The sequence below is a fragment of the Schistocerca cancellata genome, chromosome 11 (assembly GCF_023864275.1).
Source record: "Schistocerca cancellata isolate TAMUIC-IGC-003103 chromosome 11, iqSchCanc2.1, whole genome shotgun sequence".
NCBI classification, from domain to species: Eukaryota; Metazoa; Arthropoda; class Insecta; order Orthoptera; family Acrididae; genus Schistocerca; species Schistocerca cancellata.
This window is the reverse complement of record NC_064636.1, coordinates 18,597,174-18,616,127: the sequence shown is the minus strand read 5'-3', so window position 1 is coordinate 18,616,127 and position 18,954 is coordinate 18,597,174. Positions and strand designations below refer to the sequence as shown.

Below are 18,954 nucleotides of genomic sequence, written 5' to 3'. Positions count from 1 at the left end.
TGGAAAGAAGGATTGTCAGTATGCCTCTGTGTGGGCTCTAATCTCTCTGATTTTATCCTCACGGTCTCTTCGCGAGATATACGTAGGAGGGAGCAATATACTGCTCGACTCCTCGGTGAAGGTATGTTCTCGAAACTTTGACAAAAGCTCGTACCGAGCTACTGAGCGTCTCTCTTGCAGAGTCTTCCACTGGAGTTTATCTATCATCTCCGTAACGCTTTCGCGATTACTAAATGATCCTGTAACGAAGCGCGCTGCTCTCCGTTGGATCTTCTCTATATCTTCTATCAATCCTATCTGGTACGGATCCCACACTGGTGAGCAGTATTCAAGCAGTGGGCGAACAAGCGTACTGTAACCTACTTCCTTTGTTTTCGGATTGCATTTCCTTAGGATTCTTCCAATGAATCTCAGTCTGGCATCTGCTTTACCGACGATCAACATTATATGATCATTCCATTTTAAATCACTCCTAATGCCTACTCCCAGATAATTTATGGTATTAACTGCTTCCAGTTGCTGAGCTCCTATTTTGTAGCTAAATGGTAAAGGATCTATCTTTCTGTGTATTCGCAGCACATTACGCTTGTCTACATTGAGATTCACTTGCCATTCCCTGCACCATGCGTCAATTCGCTGCAGATCCTCCTGCATTTCAGTACAATTTTCCACTGTTACAACCTCTCGATATACCACAGCATCATCCGCAAAAAGCCTCAGTGAACTTCCGATGTCATCCACAAGGTCATTTATGTATATTGCGAATAGCAACGGTCCTATGACACTCCCCTGCGGCACACCTGAAATCACTCTTACTTCGGAAGACTTCTCTCCATTGAGAATGACATGCTGCATCCTGTTATCTAGGAACTCCTCAATCCAATCACACAATTGGTCTGATAGTCCGTATGCTCTTACTTTGTTCATTAAACGACTGTGGGGGACTGTATCGAACGCCTTGCGGAAGTCAACTGTTAACTGTTCAGATATTGTGGGAACAATAGCTTTGGTTTTACGCCATCGACAGTATTACAAACAGAGTGAGTTGGTGCAGTCGTTATTATACCGGACTCACATTAGGGAGGACGGCAGTTCGAGCTCGCATCCGGCAATCCTGATTTAGGTTTTCTGCGATTTCCGTAAATCACTTCGGGCAAATCCCGGGATGGTCCATTTGAAAGGGCACACTTGACTTCCTTCCCCACCCTTCCGTAATCCGATGGGACCGATGACTTACTGTTTGATCCTTCTCCCAACCAACAGAATTGCAACAGTTCTTAGCCGCACCCATTCCTGTAGACGGCCGAATCGTGTCCTCACCTAAAATCCATCAGGTAGCCAAAAATGAAATCACAGAGTGCGAGATACGACATGTGTAGTGACATCTTATCTTCAATTATTTGATGATATCTATTTTTGAGTACACTCACCAACAAAAGGTTACATTCCTCTGGTCAGTGCCGATATTAATTTAGCCTGAGGTACACAAAATCCCATTTTGTTCTGACTTGGCTTCCTGAAAGTAAAAATTAAAAGTGTTCCAACATAAACATGTATTTATTTTAACATGTCATACACAGTTTTTAGTTCATGAGAACTTAGTCAGTTTAGCACACTTACGGGTCCAACTGTATTTGTCTCCCACCAGTAGAAATTATCTCCCTGTACCCCTCTGTCTTCACTTTTTGTCTGGTTCTCGTACCTCGGTTCGTCCGTCGGGTAGATGTGCCGGATGTCTAAATGCTGAACTCTGGCAGGAGACTCTCGAAGGGACGGATAAATTTTGCCTCCTCAGAAGTTAAACAGATAAATCTGTAAGATGGATATAGGAGCAAGGATTGCACAAAGCAAAAAGGCATACTATAAAAAAATATTCAATAATATCCGTGTCTGAAGCACAATTCTTTGTCGGTGCTATTACGGGAGACTTTTGAAGACGAGAGGCGTAGATCTAATAGGGAATGAGGAAGAAGTGCAGTGATTCAGTGGGAACAAGAATTGATTAAAAGTGTTGTGGAGTCAGTAGAGGGAACCAGTAGTGCAGGTTTTAAATTGTTTGTAAAGTTTGTTGAAGGTCACCAGTCCTCTCACTGTCAAACACTGGATACGTGTAGTTTGGATAATATGCACGCCACGTGTTTCGCCACTTAGAGGTGTATGCACAGTTTGTAATTGCATTACTTGTGTTATTGTGGTAAACGTGTAGTGTAAGATTATGCACTGTAGGGAGTAGATTACGACAGCATTTTAAAATTTTAAATTCGTGGAGTAGTTAAATGATATACTGAAAATCGAATTTTTGTTGCTGCTGGAAGCTGTTAGTCATCCTTCCACTTGGGCAGTGTGCTGGGTGAACCATTAAGTGATGTAGACGGTTTGTGACATGTTACACGAATCAGTGCTGGAAACTTTAGTTCAAGGGATGCTCGAGGGAAGGAACTGCAAGAGCAGCTGCTGATGAGAGTATCCTACTAAGTTGAGTATTTTTTCTTTCTTTTTTGCTGGATGGTGGGGAGGGGGGACAAAGTGACACAACATACCAAAGCCTGACAAATCAAGTGTGGGGAGACTGTTGGTGTGATTTTTTTAGGGGAAACAGAGGGCGGGGAGGGGCATAGGGGGCGTGTCAAATGGCAGTTTGCTCTTGCTCTTCTGACACTACACAGGTAACTACTGGTTTGGCATTACAGTCGCTTCCAACAGCCATGTTACGTGCAGGAACTGTACTGTCAGATCACTAATGTCGGCAGCAGCTGGATACGAAACACTTCTGGCTCGAAGACAACTAACTTCCACCAGCTCTAGCTGATCTGGAACTACAGGGACATTGCTCAGGATGGTGTGAACAAACTCTGCACAGTAAACAACGTGCAATGCGACGGTTGTGAGAGGTTGTCTGGCATGTGGAGAACTGCATTAAGCTATAACAACAATATTTAAAGTTGAAACAGCCTTTAGTTTCTAAAGAAAAGTTACAGTTTAGGAAATCTCTTGTTCGTCCCAGTATCCTAGTATTTGCTGCCGGTTGGGAAACTAAGTTTTTTTTTTTTTCCCCGCACATTTCATATACGAGGGCTATCCACAAAGTACATTACATTTTGGAATTAAAAATAAATAAAGTATTGGAATTTTTTTTTTATTATATACAGATGAAAGCCACACTTAAATACTACTTTTCTACATAGATGCCATTTAAATTAAGGCACTTATCGTAGCGATGGACGAGCTCGGAAATTCCTTCGTCATAAAATTCGGCCGCCTGCGCCTTTAACCACGTGGTTACCTCTTCTCGAAGCTGTGCGTCGTCACCAAAACGCTGCATAGCCAACCACTTCTTCATTGCTGGGAACAAGTGGAAGTCGCTCGGTGCCAGGTTGGGACTGTACGGTGGATGAGGAAACAACTCCCACTTAAAAGATTCGAGAACTTCACGAGTGGCTTTTGCCGTGTGGGCCCGGGCGTTGTCGTGAATCGGCAAGATCTTTGAGCCCAACTTTTCCCCTGTGCTTGTTTTGTATCGCTCTTCTGAGGTTGTGCAGAGTTTAGCAATACCTTTGAGAGTTTACCGTAGTGCCTCTTTCCAGGAAATCCACAAAAATCACACCTTTTCTGTCCCAAAAGACAGTCGCCATCACCTTCCTTGCCGACATTGTCTGCACGCATTTCTTGGGTTTCTGGGGGGAATTTGTGTGCCCCCACTGCACTGACTGCAATTTTGTCTTGCAGTTGACATCCTTAACCCATGTTTCGTCACCAGTAACGATGTGATCGAGTAATGAGTCGCCATCTTTCTCGTAAGCGTCCAAAAAGGTTAACGCTGCAGCCATTTGCTGATTTTTGTGAATCTCTGTCAAGATTTTTGGTATCCATCTTGCACAAAACTTGTCGTAACCAAGCTTTTCGGTAATGATTTTGTGGAACAAACTTTGTGAAATTTGTGGAAAATTCATAGAGAGTTCTGTTATTGTGTAATTACGGTTTTCACGGACCGCGGCATCGACTTTTTCGACAAGTTCGGCAGTCACTATGCCGGGTCTTCCACTTCGCTATTTGTCGTGAACGTTAGTTCGGCCATTTTTAATTTTTATGACCCATTGACGCACTCCACCTTCAGTGATTATGTTGTCCCTATACACTTCACAAAGCTGCCGATAGATTTCTATCGGTGTACAGTTTTTTGCAGTCGGAAACCTTATTACAGCACGCACTTCACACTTCGCGGCATTTTCAATTGACGCTGACACTTCAAATTGTCACAGTAACTCAATGGAGTACAGCACGAACCTCTCACTAGCACGGCAGGATGCCGACTGAGCGGCGGAATGCCGTGACACCGAGATGGCCGCGCTAGCCCCGCCCCTAACGGACACAAACGAAAACGTAATGTACTTTGTGGGTAGCCCTCGTAATTTTACCGACCGACGGTAGCAGATTCCCGTACCGTACTGTCGGACCGAACGGCCGTCGTGCAATTTCAGAGGAAGAGGCAGCGCCGGACGCGGCCGGCGAAAGCGGCCGGCAGCGGCGGGGAGAACCTGCTGGCGGCGTACGAGGCGAAGGAGATGGTGTGCCCGTCCTGCCACCGCTTCTTCCTGGGCATCTCCGCCCTCCAGCAGCACGTGCGATTGGCGCACGACGGCCGCGTCGACCCCATCAAGAGTGAGTGCCCTCATCTGTGCCTGCGGACACACAACTGCAGTAGTGAGAAACTAAAGTTTCCAACACAATATCTACCTCTTTACCTACGACACACTCCACGAGCCATAGTACGGTGCAGGGCAGAGGATGTCTTGTAACTCCGCCAATCACCGTCTTTCTGGTTCTGCTCACAAATGGCACGAGGTAAAGACTCGATTTGAGCCCTAATTTTTCTTACGTCACCTATTCGATGTCTGTGCAGTGTATACATCGGAGGCAGGATTGTTCTTCATTCTGTTGGAGATGTCAGTTCTCCAAACTCCCTCGAAAGTGTTTTACAAAAACAGTGTCGTCTTACCTTCAGGAATTCCCATTTGAGGTTGTGGAGCATTTTCGTAATACTCGTGTCTATCACGTGGCACGCCTCTGCATTGCTTCGACGTCTCTGAGGTTCGGAACACTCGAACACTTCTCGAGAGTGGGTAGCACAACTGCCCTGTGCGCGGCCTGCTTTCTAGAGGAGACTTCCCTCGAATTCTCTTAGCTTACCCGAGTCGATCATTTGCCTTCCCTAAAACAGACGTCACGTGCTCGTTCCGTTCCGTGTCGTTTTGCAGTTTTACACCTAGATGTTTAATCGACGTGATTGATGAATGTCGCACCACTTTTGCTTTATTCGAACACTGTAATTTCTGGGTTTGCAGCCACGATATTGTCGTCGTTCACCTTCCGCAAGATTTTGGAGACGTCCTTCGTCGTCTTTGCCGGGTGTCGATTGCAGATTTTGTCAGTCCCCATTTGTTCTTAAAACTGTATGGCCGTGTCAGTTGTTAGATTACAATTCCGTGTTGCAGTCAAAAAATTCTTTTAATTCGTAGGAGGGGTTGGTAACGAGCCATTTATATAATGTTTTTCTAAATTCACAGTCTGGAAGGTCTTGTACCATCTGTGGAAGCTTATTAAATAATTTATGCCCCAATAGCTCGTAGCTATTGATTGACTTTTTGATAATAATTGTATAATGTTATTTTTTTCTTGCGTTGTAACGGTGAATATTATATCTACGCTTTATTTCGTGTAGATTCTTTTTTGTATAGTTTAACACTTGGTGTATATACAAATTTATAACAGTCATTATTTTACAATCAGAGAACAGGGTCTTACAATGGGCTTTATGCTGAGAACGTATAATGACTTTCTTCTGCAGAAGTAATACGTTTTGAACACTGCTCGAGTTTCACCAGAGGATAAGTCCATACGACATGATATGAACTGAATATTTTTGACATAACTTTCTCTCTGTGTGTGTGTGTGTGTGTGTGTGTGTGTGTGCCGACAGCAAAATGTGTGAAAGGCTTTAGGGAGACTACGCAATGCTTCGTAACAACAAATTGCCTTCGATGATCGTGACGTCACGACTGTTTACATTTAGATTCATTTCCTGACGTTGTTTGTGATTCCAAATGAAACTGAAAACAGCTGTGGATGTACACTGGCATTGTAGGGATTCCTTTGTCTTCATTAAATTAAGAATTTTCTAATTTTTTTGTACTGAGTAATTTTAGAAGTCCATCTAATTACAAAATGGAAACAGGAAAGTAAAATATTGGAATATAATGTAAAAGTTTTACAGTAAACCTATTTTGTTGATAAACCTTATTCACACAGTAAGGTACTTACTCCTTTACTCGCTACACTGACAGAAATAAGTAGTATCGGCTACAGTAAACAATACGTGAACTAGATGTAGAATGCTTTATACATTATTTCTCGAGAAGTGTTAGTGATCTAACTGAATAAAGTGCAAATTATTGAACGATCAGTTGTGCATTACGAACTTGAGCTACATTTTGTCAGGAAGGAAAAATCACTGTTCCTCGGTATGCGGCCCGTCCGAGTGCGTCGCGACCTCCGCGCTGGGTACGCCTGCCGACTCGCCGCCCCGGCTGGTCTGCCCGCACTGCCGCGAACTGCTGGTCGGGAGGGACGCGCTGGTGGCTCACGTCGCCGAGGACCACCCGAGCAGGTGAGGCGCCCAGGCTGCCGCCCTCTGCGCAGCTGGGGGGGGCCTTTACGGATAGGGTGTAAACTGGAGGGAGGCAGAGGTAGCGGTAACGAGATTAAAGACAGTTGCGACCTCAACTTTCTCAATACATAATGCAATATTCGGAAGCAAAATGACCTGTGGTGGATGAAGCGAGGGGAGCATAAAAAATCAGACTAGCGTAGGCAAAGATAGGACGTTCTACAATAGAAATCAAACATAGGAATTAATATGAGAAATAAAATTCTGAGAATGTATGTCTGGGGCACATCCCCTCCACCCCCCACCCCCGCCTCCCCTGCCCCTTCTGTGTCTATTTCCTCCTCCCTCTCTTTCTGTCCATCACCCCTGCTTCGACTCTGAGTATTCTTTATTGAAACTTTCATTGAGAACTAAAGTTGATTAAAATGAATGGATAAATTGGTTGGGATCATTGGTAACACGGTATGAGAGAGACCTATCCAGGTGCTGGGTCTGTGAGGATACTAGCTTCAGTGACAATATTTTTCATAGTTTTAATTTGCGAACAGGTAGGATTACAAAGTTTTGGATGATTTGAATACCACAGTAACAGCTTCCTGGCAGATTAAAACTGTGTACCGGACCGGGACTCGAACTTGGGACCTTTGCCTTTTATGGGCAAGTGCTCTACTATCTGAGCTACCCAAAGCACAACTCACGCCTTATCCTCACAGCTTTACTTCTGCCAGTACCTCGTCTCCTACCTTCCAAACTTCACAGAAGCTCTCCTGTGAACCCTGCAGAACTAGCACTCCTGAAAGAAAGGATATTGCGGAGACGTGGCTTAGCCACAGCCTGGGGGGTGTTTCCAGAATGATACTTTCACTCTGCAGCGAAGTGTGCGCTGATATGAAACTGCAAGGTTCGCAGGAGAGCTTCTGTAAAGATTGGAAGGCAGGAGACGAGGTACTGACAGAAGTAAAGCTGTGAGGACGGGGCGTGAGTTGTGCGTGGGTAGCTCAGTTGGTAGAGCACTTGCCCGCGGAAGGCAAAGGTGCCGAGTTCGAGTCTCGGTCCGGCACACAGTTTTAATCTGCCAGGAAGTTTCATATCAGCGCACACTCCACTGCAGAGTGAAAATATCATTCTGACCACAGTAGCAGTCTAATCATTAGCCGATAAGCCCTAAGTACAGCTTTCCTACTTTCTGTTAAAACTGCTTGCAAGGAAGAAAATAAAACAGCACATTGTTGTGTATACATTTTTTTAAGAGTTGTGTATATGGAAAAAGAATATATGTAGTGGAGAAACAATTTGTCTAATGGTTTAAATGCCGTGCTATCGTAATTAAAACTGAATGTGAGAAAGGAAACAAAACTGCAGTTTTCACAGCATTTCTCACAATCTATTTTAACAGAAAACTAGTGCATTTTTGTTTTAAAAAATATATGGCTTTCATCTACATGAGTGTTTGTTAGAGTATCGTGGAAAAATTTGAAGCAAATCGAGGAAGAACTTTTTGAGATATTTGGGGATGACATCTCCACTTTACATTTATATTGATGCTACTGTATAAAGACAATATCACCAAAAAACTGGAAATGTTTTCGACTGATGTACACCTAAATTTTCACACGAAGACGGAAGTAGGGTATATGTAATTTACAAAAAATGTCAAAATTTGCTTGACTGACGTACTTCAGATTTTTACATGATTAATAAATGTTGAGCTGGATGTAGGTTGTATATTTTCTTAAACAATAATTTACTTATTTTCTCTTAAAACCAACTGTGAGAAAGAATATGCTGTGCTGTGAATATGTGTAGTTTCATTTTTTTTCTCGCAGTCCACTTTAACACTAAACGGGAAAGTTGTATTTATGGCTTTACACGTTTATCAGCTTACGATTAGAATATTACTGCAGGATCTGAATCATTGAAAACTTCATAATCCTATCTATTTGCAGATTGAAACTATGCAAAGTACTGCCATTGAAGCTACTATGCTCACAGAACTGAGATGGTATATTTAAAGGACAAGGGAGGAAATCATGGAAAACCTAAATCTGGATGGTAAGATGTGGATTTGAACCGTCGTCCTCCGGAATGAGAGTCCAGTAGGCTACTTTGCTCGAATCACAGGGTTAGCAGCAGGAGACGCCTCTCATGCTACTGACGATTCCGAGCAGTTTACCCATTCATTTTAAGCAACTTCTGTTCCCAATCAAGACTTTGTTCGCAGTGGCAATAAAAAAAGGCTCAATGTCAGAGAGAGCAGGAAAGAGGAAATGGATCGAGAGGGTTGGTTGGATGAGGGGAAATTGGACACAGAGAGGAGCAAGAAGGAGGTGGACAGAGTGAGTGAAGAGAGAGAGAGAGAGAGAGAGAGAGAGAGAGAGAGAGAGAGAGAGAGAGGTAGTGGGGTAGGGGGGGGGAGGAGAGAGAGAGAGAGAGAGAGAGAGAGAGAGAGAGAGAGAGTTGTGAAGCATTGTTGGATTCAGTAGTATTATAAATATTTACATCTTATGTATATTTGAAAAAAATGTGTAGGCCATGTCTGTCCAAATGTTTATTAGATCATCGTGTGTGAAAAACAGGAGTAAATTCGTCAAGAACTTGTCTAGATTTTAGGTAACAACATTAAACATCTTATCTTTATATAGGAGTATAGATTACTGAATGATGCTGAAAGTTTAGTGGCTCGGTAAGATTAGAAGTGTGGAGATTCTCCCAGGGAAGGAAGGAGGGTGGGAAATGTTGACTAGCAGAAGAAACAAGCTGTCAGGGTGTGTGAGTGGATACCAGGGAATAACTTCAGTGCTAGAGGATCTGCAAGGAGCAAAAGCTGTAGGGGAGTGAGACATCGGAACAGAGCGGACTTGTCTCCCATTGCTGACTATGCCCTTTGATGCTCTACTGTTCTTCAGACCACAAAATGATATTCCATGAAACAAAAGTCCTCTCAGTGTTTCCTACCTCTGGATTTACTCGTTGAAATATTGTGAATAAAAAGAAATTGACAGCTTGGTGGAGCACACAGAAGCACACTGTTAATGAATCACTAAGAAAACAATGTATGTGTAATATTTACTTTAAGCTATGTTCCACAACTTTGATGAAAAGCGTTATTAAATATACAATTAAAAAGCTTGTGTAAAACTAGTTGATAGAGAACAGTATTAAATATACAATTAAAAAGCTTGTATAAAACTAGTTGATAGAGAACAGTTTTCTAACAGCTTTTTGAGGGTACATAGAAATTTCGTACAGTTTTTATCTGTTTTGCCGCTCTGTTGATATTTCATCTTCTTCAGATCTGCTACTCCTTCCTCTGTTCCCCATTCTATTTCTTCTGACAGGTCTAGTATACTCGGTGCCAGAATTTTTTCTCAGCACCTCGCAGCAAAATAAGTCTTGCCGTGTTTCAGCGCGGTGCCTACCGACTTCGCCACGTTGACGGCGCCGCCGAACGGCAGCAGTGAATCGGTGGGACTGAAGACGCACATCTCGACGGCTCTCGGAGGGCTGCTGGACCGAGCCCTCAACAACCGGCCGGAGAAGGGACCCGGCTCAGGGTAGGTAGAGCAGTGCATCTCTCCACATGTGTACACACTTCCGTGGTGGCTACACCATCAACTGTATGGTTTGAGATGCGTAAATTTGAATATTGCAGTAGATGTGTGGCGTGTGTTGTTTGTTCAGTAAGCATTTCAATCACATTGCATTTTTAAGTGTGGATTTCTATTTATCATCACATTCCCATATCCCTTGTTTCAATACGCTATTGCTATTGGTAGATGTGGTGCCATTATTCCCCAAAAAATACTTCATCCATAGCTGAAAAAATATGTTTGTGTGTACACCCATCAGCCATTCTTGACAAAACAATTGCACATTTCTTTATGCAATATGATCCTGCTGTGTAGTGAAATATACTTCTATTTTAATAGAGCGTTGTCGACACAAGCATATGCATAACTGTACTCTTTACCTTTTGTCAAAACTTTCTTCTTCTTCTTCTTCCCCCCCCCCCCCCCCCCCCCCCTCCCTCCCCCGGCGTATTTATATGAGATCTGTCGATGAAAATAATGCGTGAAATTCAGTAACATGAGTATCGGTGATCCTGATTTAGAAAAAATTAAATGAAGACAATGTGAGAGAAATGACAATGTGTCACTCCCTACAATTCTAGAAATTCTGCTTTTGATCATTGGTTTTTTATCCACTGAAATTCTTCTTCTTCTCCTCTCCTCAAACAACAATATTGTCATTCACAGTAGTTCCCTCTGGCAGCTGTTCACGCATGAAGTCATTTTTTCCAGTCTCTGTGGCAGCGCCGAAAGGCTTCAACTGCCAGAGCCTTCAACACGTCAGTCACATTCTTTCGAATATTCTGCAGAGTCGCAAAATGACGTCAGGACTCAGATCAGGTGAAGAGGGTGGCTGTGGAACAACAGCAGTGCCTTTTGAGGTAAAAAATTCTGTGATAGAAGTAGCCGTGTGACACGGAGTGTTGTCACGTTGTAGCACCCACTCGTCTGAAATGTCCGGTCTCACTGGTTCCCCACTTTTCCCGATTCTTTCGAGAACATCTTTCTAAAACACCTGGTTGACAGTTCGACCTGGAGGAACGAATTCTTGTGCACAGTACCTCTGCTGTCAAAAAATCAAATTGGCATTGTTGTTATCTTTGAGGGTTTCCCTGAACGAGATTCGTCTTCAACCTATTCTTGCCCTTCCGAAAATAATATTTGCCAGTGGAAACCTTTGCTCTTGATAAGGAATATTTCCCATAGGCCTGTTTCAACTTTTCAGAGGTCATACTTTCTGATTCACCAAATTTAACACAATTTTGATGGCATAACATTGCTGTAAATTCCACTGTTCCTTTATCGTAATGCACAACAAAAAACAGCTTCACCGGTGGCACTCTCAAAAATCTCATGAGGATTGTGCGGAACTGAAGCTCGGATTGAGTGTCTGGCACGGATCGGCACACTGGTCCGTGCTGACAGATCGCTCTCAGTACTGTCGGCCTCGTTACTTTTTTTCACACACCTCGTATTTCCTTAGTGATGAAAATTGTTCAGCTGGCACATAATATAAAACCGAAGTGACTAGCCAGTTTCTTTGTGCCGAAAATGATTGCCCTCGCCAGTTCGCAGCCGAGTTGCCGGACGATCCGACCTAGACCTAGAGTCTGTCGGTATAGTCCACTTTGTCACTACAGTCCTTCTCGTCTTAGAAAATGTCTTCACATCACAACATACCTGTCAGTAAGTAGTATGTTGAGGTTGTTTTGACAAGAATTTGAAGTAAATAGGGCTCCATTTGATGAAAAAGAAAGTATTTTTTGGAATATGAGAATGAGAATGTACTAGCATTCACAAAGAAATGATTTGCAGGTCAGAAATCCTGTTTGATAAATGAGGTGGTCATTGTTGAAACTTTTGTCCTCACCCCTCCCACTTCCTCCAGAATGCTGGTCAGTGGCTATGTTGTAAAATAAGTAATTGAAGGGTTTGTTTCAAAAACCGGGCAAGTCACAAGATACACGTTCTGAGAAAACTGAGAAACAAAGTTTGACATCTCCAGAAGGCATGTATTTTTGAGAAATTATATAAGACAATGTTACTGACTTATAGCCCTGTATTTTATGTGCAATATATAAAATTTTGAAATTAAAAATACAGACATGTTGTTGTTATGGTCTTCAGTCCTGACACTGGTTTGATGCACCTCTCCATGCTACTCTACCCTGTGCAAGCTTCTTCATCTCCCAGTACCTACTGCAACCTACATCCTTCTGAATCTGCTTAGTGTATTCATCTCTTGGTCTCCCTCTACGATTTTTACACTCCACGCTGCCCTCCAATACTAAATTGGTGATCCCTTGATGCTTCAGAACATGTCCTACCAACCGATCCCTTCTTGTAGTCGAGTTGTGCCACAAACTTCTCTTCTCCCCATTTGTATTCAATACCTCCTCATCAGTTATGTGATCTACCCATCTAATCTTCAGCATTCTTCTGTAGCACCAAAAGCTTCTATTCTCTTCTTGTCTAAGCTATTTATTGTCCATGTTTCACTTCCATACGTGGCTACACTCTATACAAATAGTTACAGAAACTACTTCCTGACACTTAAACCTATACTCGATGTTAACAAATTTCTCTTCTTCAGAAACAATTTCCTTGCCGTTGCCAGTCTGCATTTTATATCCTCTCTACTTCGACCATCATCAGTTATTTTGCTCCCCAAATAGCAAAACTCCTTTACTACTTTAAGCGTCTCATTTCCTAATCTAATTCCCTCAGCATCACCCGACTTAATTCGACTACATTCCATTATCCTCGTTTTGCTTTTGTTGACGCTCATCTTATATCCTCCTTTCAAGACACTATCCATTCCGTTCAACTGCTCTTCCAAGTCCTTTGCTGTCTCGGACAGAATTACAACGTCATCGGCGAACCTCAACATTTTTATTTCTTCTCTGTGGATTTTAATACCTACTCCAAACTTTTCTTTTGTTTCCTTTACTGCTTGCTCAATATACAGATTGAATAGCATCGGGGAGAGGCTACAGTTCTGTCTCACTCCCTTCCCAACCACTGCTTCCCTTTCGTGTCCCTCGGCTCTTATAACTGCCATCTGGTTTCTGTACAAATTGTAAATAGCCTTTCGCTCCCTGTATTTTACCCCTGCCACCTTCAGAATTTGAAAGAGGGTATTCCAGTCAACATTGTCAAAAGCTTTCTCTAAGTCTACAAATGCTAGAAATGTAGGTTTGCCTTTCGTTGATCTTTCTTCTAATAATCTAATGAATCAAAATTGCAGTTATAAATATTTGGACTTGTGTGGTTTTTGCACCAAAGACTTTAATTGTTCTTGTGAAAAAGGACAAACTTGGTACATACTAAAAGCGGTGTAAACGATCAGTTCTTTTTATGTAAGTGTGCACTCAGGTAAGGTCTGCGATTGCAGTGACTCCGCCACCCACCACCGTCGGAGCCGACAGACACCGAGTGTGCCGCCGAAGCTGAACGCCCCGCGATCCGAACCCGAGACTGAGGCCGGGTCGTCGCCGTCGGGCCGGCCGCGACGCGTGTACGACACGGAGCTCGCCAGGCGGGTGTGGCAGCAGTTGAGTTCGAGGCAGCCCCCCACCGAGTTGGAGCTGCAGCGCGCGACCGCGAGTGCCGACGGCAAGTTCGTCCTGTACCCCTACGTCTGCTTCTACTGCGAGTGCCGGTGAGTGGTTCTGTGGGGATACCTAGCTGTCGTGTGCGTCCGAAAAGATTCGAAACTACGGGGGAACCCGAACTCTGTTGGGCGTGTTTCAGAGATAGTGTCTGAGTATTTTCCTAGAAGTGTCTCACAGTCTGTGATGGCTTTTTACAGAGTAATTGCATTTTGTTTGACATCTCACCTCCATTTATCGCCGTACCTGCACAGCAGCGAATGTTCCCGAAGTGTCGAAAGTACGTGCCGTTCCGTCTGCTCGCGGCACTCGTCGACGGCAGTACCGCCCGCCTCACCTCTTCGCACTCGAACTCGCGTTCGTTACTGCTCGGTTCCGTCTCCGGTTTGTTTTTTTGGCTAATAGTGACGAACGGCAGTGTGGGTAGGTTTACCGGTGGTCGGTGTGCTGCTCGTGTACGTCTTCGCAGAATGCGGAGGGTAAGCTGTGCCGAGTTGTTCCCACACCGCACTGCCTCTGCACCGGCTGAGGATCGTCGTGTCGTATTTTTCGGTACACAAACAAAAGATAGCTGGGGCGACAAACTGGCTAAATAAGAATCACATTCTTACTTTGTAACGAGTCACAGGAATGTGGATTCTTATACCAAAATATGCAGAAAATATCCCCGAATGACCATAATTTTACCGGTGAAGTGACACAGTTTGAGAGACATTATTGGTACCAATACGATTTTATGTAGGGGAAGGCGGGGCAAGATGGGGAAGCTAACTTTAAACCCTTACAAAAGGGTCAAAAATAAACAAATTCAAGTAGATTTCATTATCATTTGTTTACTTAACCATTTAATTAGAATAGCATGCAAAGAAACCTGCAAACTTGTTACATTTAGTTAGAAATATCTCGATTTGAAACATTAACTACCAATTCCCCGTCTTGCCCCCATATGCGGGGTAAGATGGGGAACTAGCATGAATTCATCTCTAAAGCTTAAATAAGGACTGGAATAACAATATCATGTGACAATAAGGTTTCGAAACATGGTTCTGCAATTTGTAGAATCAGGTATTACGTTTTATTTAGGCCTCTTACTTTCACATAGTACACAAGTGTGGACAGCCTCATCATCACTTTCTATCCGTGCAAAAGTGTCGTGGGCCCAGCATCCGCAGCTAATACACTGTATCCAGCCTCCTTCAGAGAGGTCATAGCAGTATAAACATTATTCACTCTCTTCCTCGTCGTCATTCGACCTCAGTTTCTTATCCCTTGAGCATGAAGGGGTGGTTAAGACGTCAGTAACGTTTGTCTCTTTTTCGTTGTCATTATGTCCTTTTTGATGGTATCGCAGGTTTATTAAACGTCTTTGAGAAGAGTTTTTGTTTACATGCAGCACGTTTGGGGACTCCTATTCGTTTAATTTCTTCAGATAGTTCACTCCTATAAGGAGATTCGGCTAAAACAATGGGTTTTCAACGCCTGTTAGATGGTTTCCTTTTGGTTTTTTTTATCCACCTTTGGAATAGCTAACACCATTTCAGAGCTGGTAACCTGAAAGTTAGACGAAACAGAGCCTTGATCATCAGTTGTTAATTGTTCAGGTTTTTTACATATTGACAACATCTCTGGTATTTGGTCTTCCATTTCTGTAATTTGAGATGTGTGAGCTTGATGAATGTCTGTAGTTGAACAGGGAAGGTAATCACTTTCCTGAAACATATTTCTGTTTACAGGCCAAATGCCTGTTTTCCGAAACCTGTTCACTGCTGTGGACATCATAGCTGAATGGCTCTGAGCACTATGGGACTTAACATCTGAGGTCATCAGCCCCTAGACTTAGAACGACTTACACCTAACTAACCTAAGGACACCAGATACATCCGTGCCCGAGGCAGGATTCGAACCTGCGACCGTAGTGGTCACGCGATTCCAGACTGAAGCGCCTAGAACCGCACGGCCACACCGGCCGGCGTAGCTGAATGAATGAAGGCTTTGCCGAATAAACTTCAATTTATAATTTACGTGTCCAAAACCCGCAGCGAGGTAAACACATGAGACGATAAGAACGTAATGGTTCGACAAATAGTAGGGGCAAGACGGGGAAGCTCCCCATCTTTCCCCACCCCATCTTGCCCCCTACCATGCTGTTAGGTTATGTTATGCCTACATGTTCATTATTTAGTGAACATTGACTACTGACACAGCAGTTTACTGTTAATAAGATGTACTATTCAGTGCTATATATGCAGTCTGGGCAAATGTTCACGATAGACATGTTTTAGGACCTCGAAAGGTGTAAAACATTGCAAATCAGTATAACAATTGTACATACCTTGCAAAGCTCACAGAAACCGCTGCGAAACAACACACTGAGACCTGTGTATTGATGATGTTGACGTAGCTATTCACAGATGGCAGCACTCTAACTGTAGCTTATAGCCCTTCCATGTCTTACCCCACCTCCCCGTCCTGCCCCGCCTTCCCCTATATAGACTGAAGCCGTGCCTCCTCGGGGGACTCCACCTTAATGTAGCACTGTCCGTGTGGGCGAGGAGGTTTGCGCGTTCTGGATCCGGAGGCCTGTGCCGACAGTAGTGTAGCTACCGGCAGGGTCACGCTTGCCGGATAGGTCGAAGGGGAGGAGCCGGACGAGGTGTGTCCCACGGCAACTTGTCGATCCTGTTTCCTGTCCTATCCTATCCTGAGCCTTTCCTTGCCATTTTCAATTCCCTACAACATAGGGCAGGGCTCTAGAGGCACGGTGAAGCCAATCTCCCTGAGGGAGTAAACCCCCGATACAAATCCGGGTCCTCAAGGTTGGGGATCGATCGTGGTGCTAACAACCTCGTATCGGAAAAAATCTCATTGTTCGGCAACCGATTCGCAGAGAGAAACGGACTGTCTCAGACTTACGACAACCGAGGCACGTCAGATGGCAACTATTTTGTTGTATCGGAACACTGAATGTGAGAAGAATCTTTCAGGCGAGAGCCAGTAGGAAGCTCGAGGAGGAATTATCGACAAACTGAATTGGTGATGCGGCAGTGTGAGAGGTAAGATGGGAACAGAGAGAGGTTCTCGGAGAAAGAGGAGAACGTAAAAGAAACTGACGGTTTGACGAGGAGACATCAAAGGCGCTAGATGGTAGAAACGGAGCTCGACAAAGAATGTTACGGAGACCTACACGAAATAATGTGGCAATGTTTTAAGAGAAGAGAAGGGTAGCTAAGAATTTAGTGCGGATTAAAAAGAGAATAGAGGAAAGGGAAAGGATGGATGAAATACTGAAGAACTTTGAAAATAAGCAGAGGAGGAAATTGTTTTATAGGGTGGGATAAATAAAGAGAGGATATCAGCCAAGGATGGACATGTTGAAAGATGAGTCTGGAAATTTGATATTTGGAAAGGAAAAATAATAGAAACATTGGCACAACATTTTGAAGTGAAGTGTTACTGCCAAACAGAAACATTCTCAGTGAAGAGAGAAATGGAGGGGCTAGAGAAGAAACTGAAGAAGAACAAGAGGTGGATGGAGATGAAGATGCAGTGGACACAGAACCACCATCTATAGAAGAGTTAAGAGTAATTATAACAGAGCTCCTGGACACGACACGGTAATGGTGTAGGTGATAAAACACGGAGGTGGAATATTAGTTTGGAGGATACGTAAAATAATTACAGTGGCCTGGGAAACAGAGAAAATGCCAGAGCACTGGACATTAGCAACCATCTACCCTATACATAAGAAAGGATGATGTGTGCAGTGTAAGAACTACCGAGGAATATCTCTGCTTAGTATTGTCTGTAAAATCCTTTCTACGGCTATAACGAGGAGTGTAAGTAGAAGAGCAGGAAAGATTCTAGGTGAGACCAGGCAGATTTTAGAGCTGAGAGGTCTACAGCTGACCCTATCTTTACAGTACGTACGATGCTGGAGAAGACTTAAGAATATAACATAAGATTAGAACTTCTCTTTATAAGAGGTCTGTGACAGAGTTAAAAGATCAGCACTACGGGAAACAATGCGGACATTCAAATTTCCTAATAAGCTAATAATATTAACTGAGATGACCCTGGAAAACAGCAAAAGCGAGGTTAAAGTTCGGGGACGTCTGTCGAGATCGTTCCCGACGGAAGGAGGACTGAGACGGGGAGACCTGTTACCTCAGTACTGTTGGACCTGGTATTAGAGAATGCAGTAAGATCAGTAACCACAAATCCAGGAGGCATATTTACAATAGACTTCTGCAAATCTTAGCCTATGCAGATGATGTAGTAATAAGTGATTCACATCGGCCTTCAAAGAGTTTGGAGCTGCTGTCGAGAACTTCGGAGTAGAAACTAGTGAGACAAAATCTAAGTATATGGTAACTGAGAGAGATAGAAGAAAAACAGATGATCTACAGTTAGAAGGGTACAACTTTGAAAGAGTACATAGGTTTATTTATCTCGGCTCAGTAATAACATCAGAAAACAAAGTGGAGGCAGATATAACAAACCGAATCGAGGCTGCTGACAGATCGTATAGAGCACGGTATACCGTGCCCAAAAGTAAGAACATGCGCAGGAAACTAAAGCTGACACTCTACAATACAGTGATCGAACCAGTTCTCGTATAGGGCAGCGAGGCACGGGTTCTGGCGGAGGCTTTGGAGAAGAAACTGAATATATGCGAAAGGAAAGTGCCGAGGAAGATTTTTGGTCCTGTAAAAGGAGGAGAGATATGGATAACTAGGACTAATGAAGAAATAAGGGCTCTGTACAAAGAACCTGATTTGGTAACCTCAATCAAAATGGGAAGGCTAAGATGGTTAGGAGATGTCCAGTGTACGTCAGAAGAAAGGCTCCCAAAGAAGAAGACGGTGACGGGACATCCCGGTGGTAGAAGGAGAGGACGATCGCGTGTGAGACGGCCGGATGAGGAAGGCGACCCGAGAGCACTGGGAGAGAGAAGGTGGCGCAGGCGTGCCGAAGGCCGAGACGATTGGAAATCTGTGATCGAGGAGGCCGAGGTCCTCTGAGGACCGTAGTGTCACGGAGTCAGTCAGTCAGTCAGTCAGACTGAAGAGGCGAGCCTCTGTACAAATTTTCACTCTCTGCTTCAGTCTGT

The 18,954-nt window shown here is 43.7% G+C and overlaps 1 protein-coding gene across 1 annotated transcript in view; it reads left to right on the top strand.

Annotated features, from left to right (window-relative positions):
- LOC126108834 (uncharacterized) overlaps positions 1–18,954 on the top strand; it is a 78,633-nt gene that overhangs the window by 43,958 nt on the left and 15,721 nt on the right. The window contains exons 5-8 of the mRNA XM_049914198.1: positions 4,479–4,659; positions 6,496–6,664; positions 10,072–10,218; positions 13,628–13,894. Coding sequence (XP_049770155.1) covers positions 4,479–4,659; positions 6,496–6,664; positions 10,072–10,218; positions 13,628–13,894 — 764 coding nt within the window. The remainder of the gene's footprint in view (positions 1–4,478; positions 4,660–6,495; positions 6,665–10,071; positions 10,219–13,627; positions 13,895–18,954) is intronic.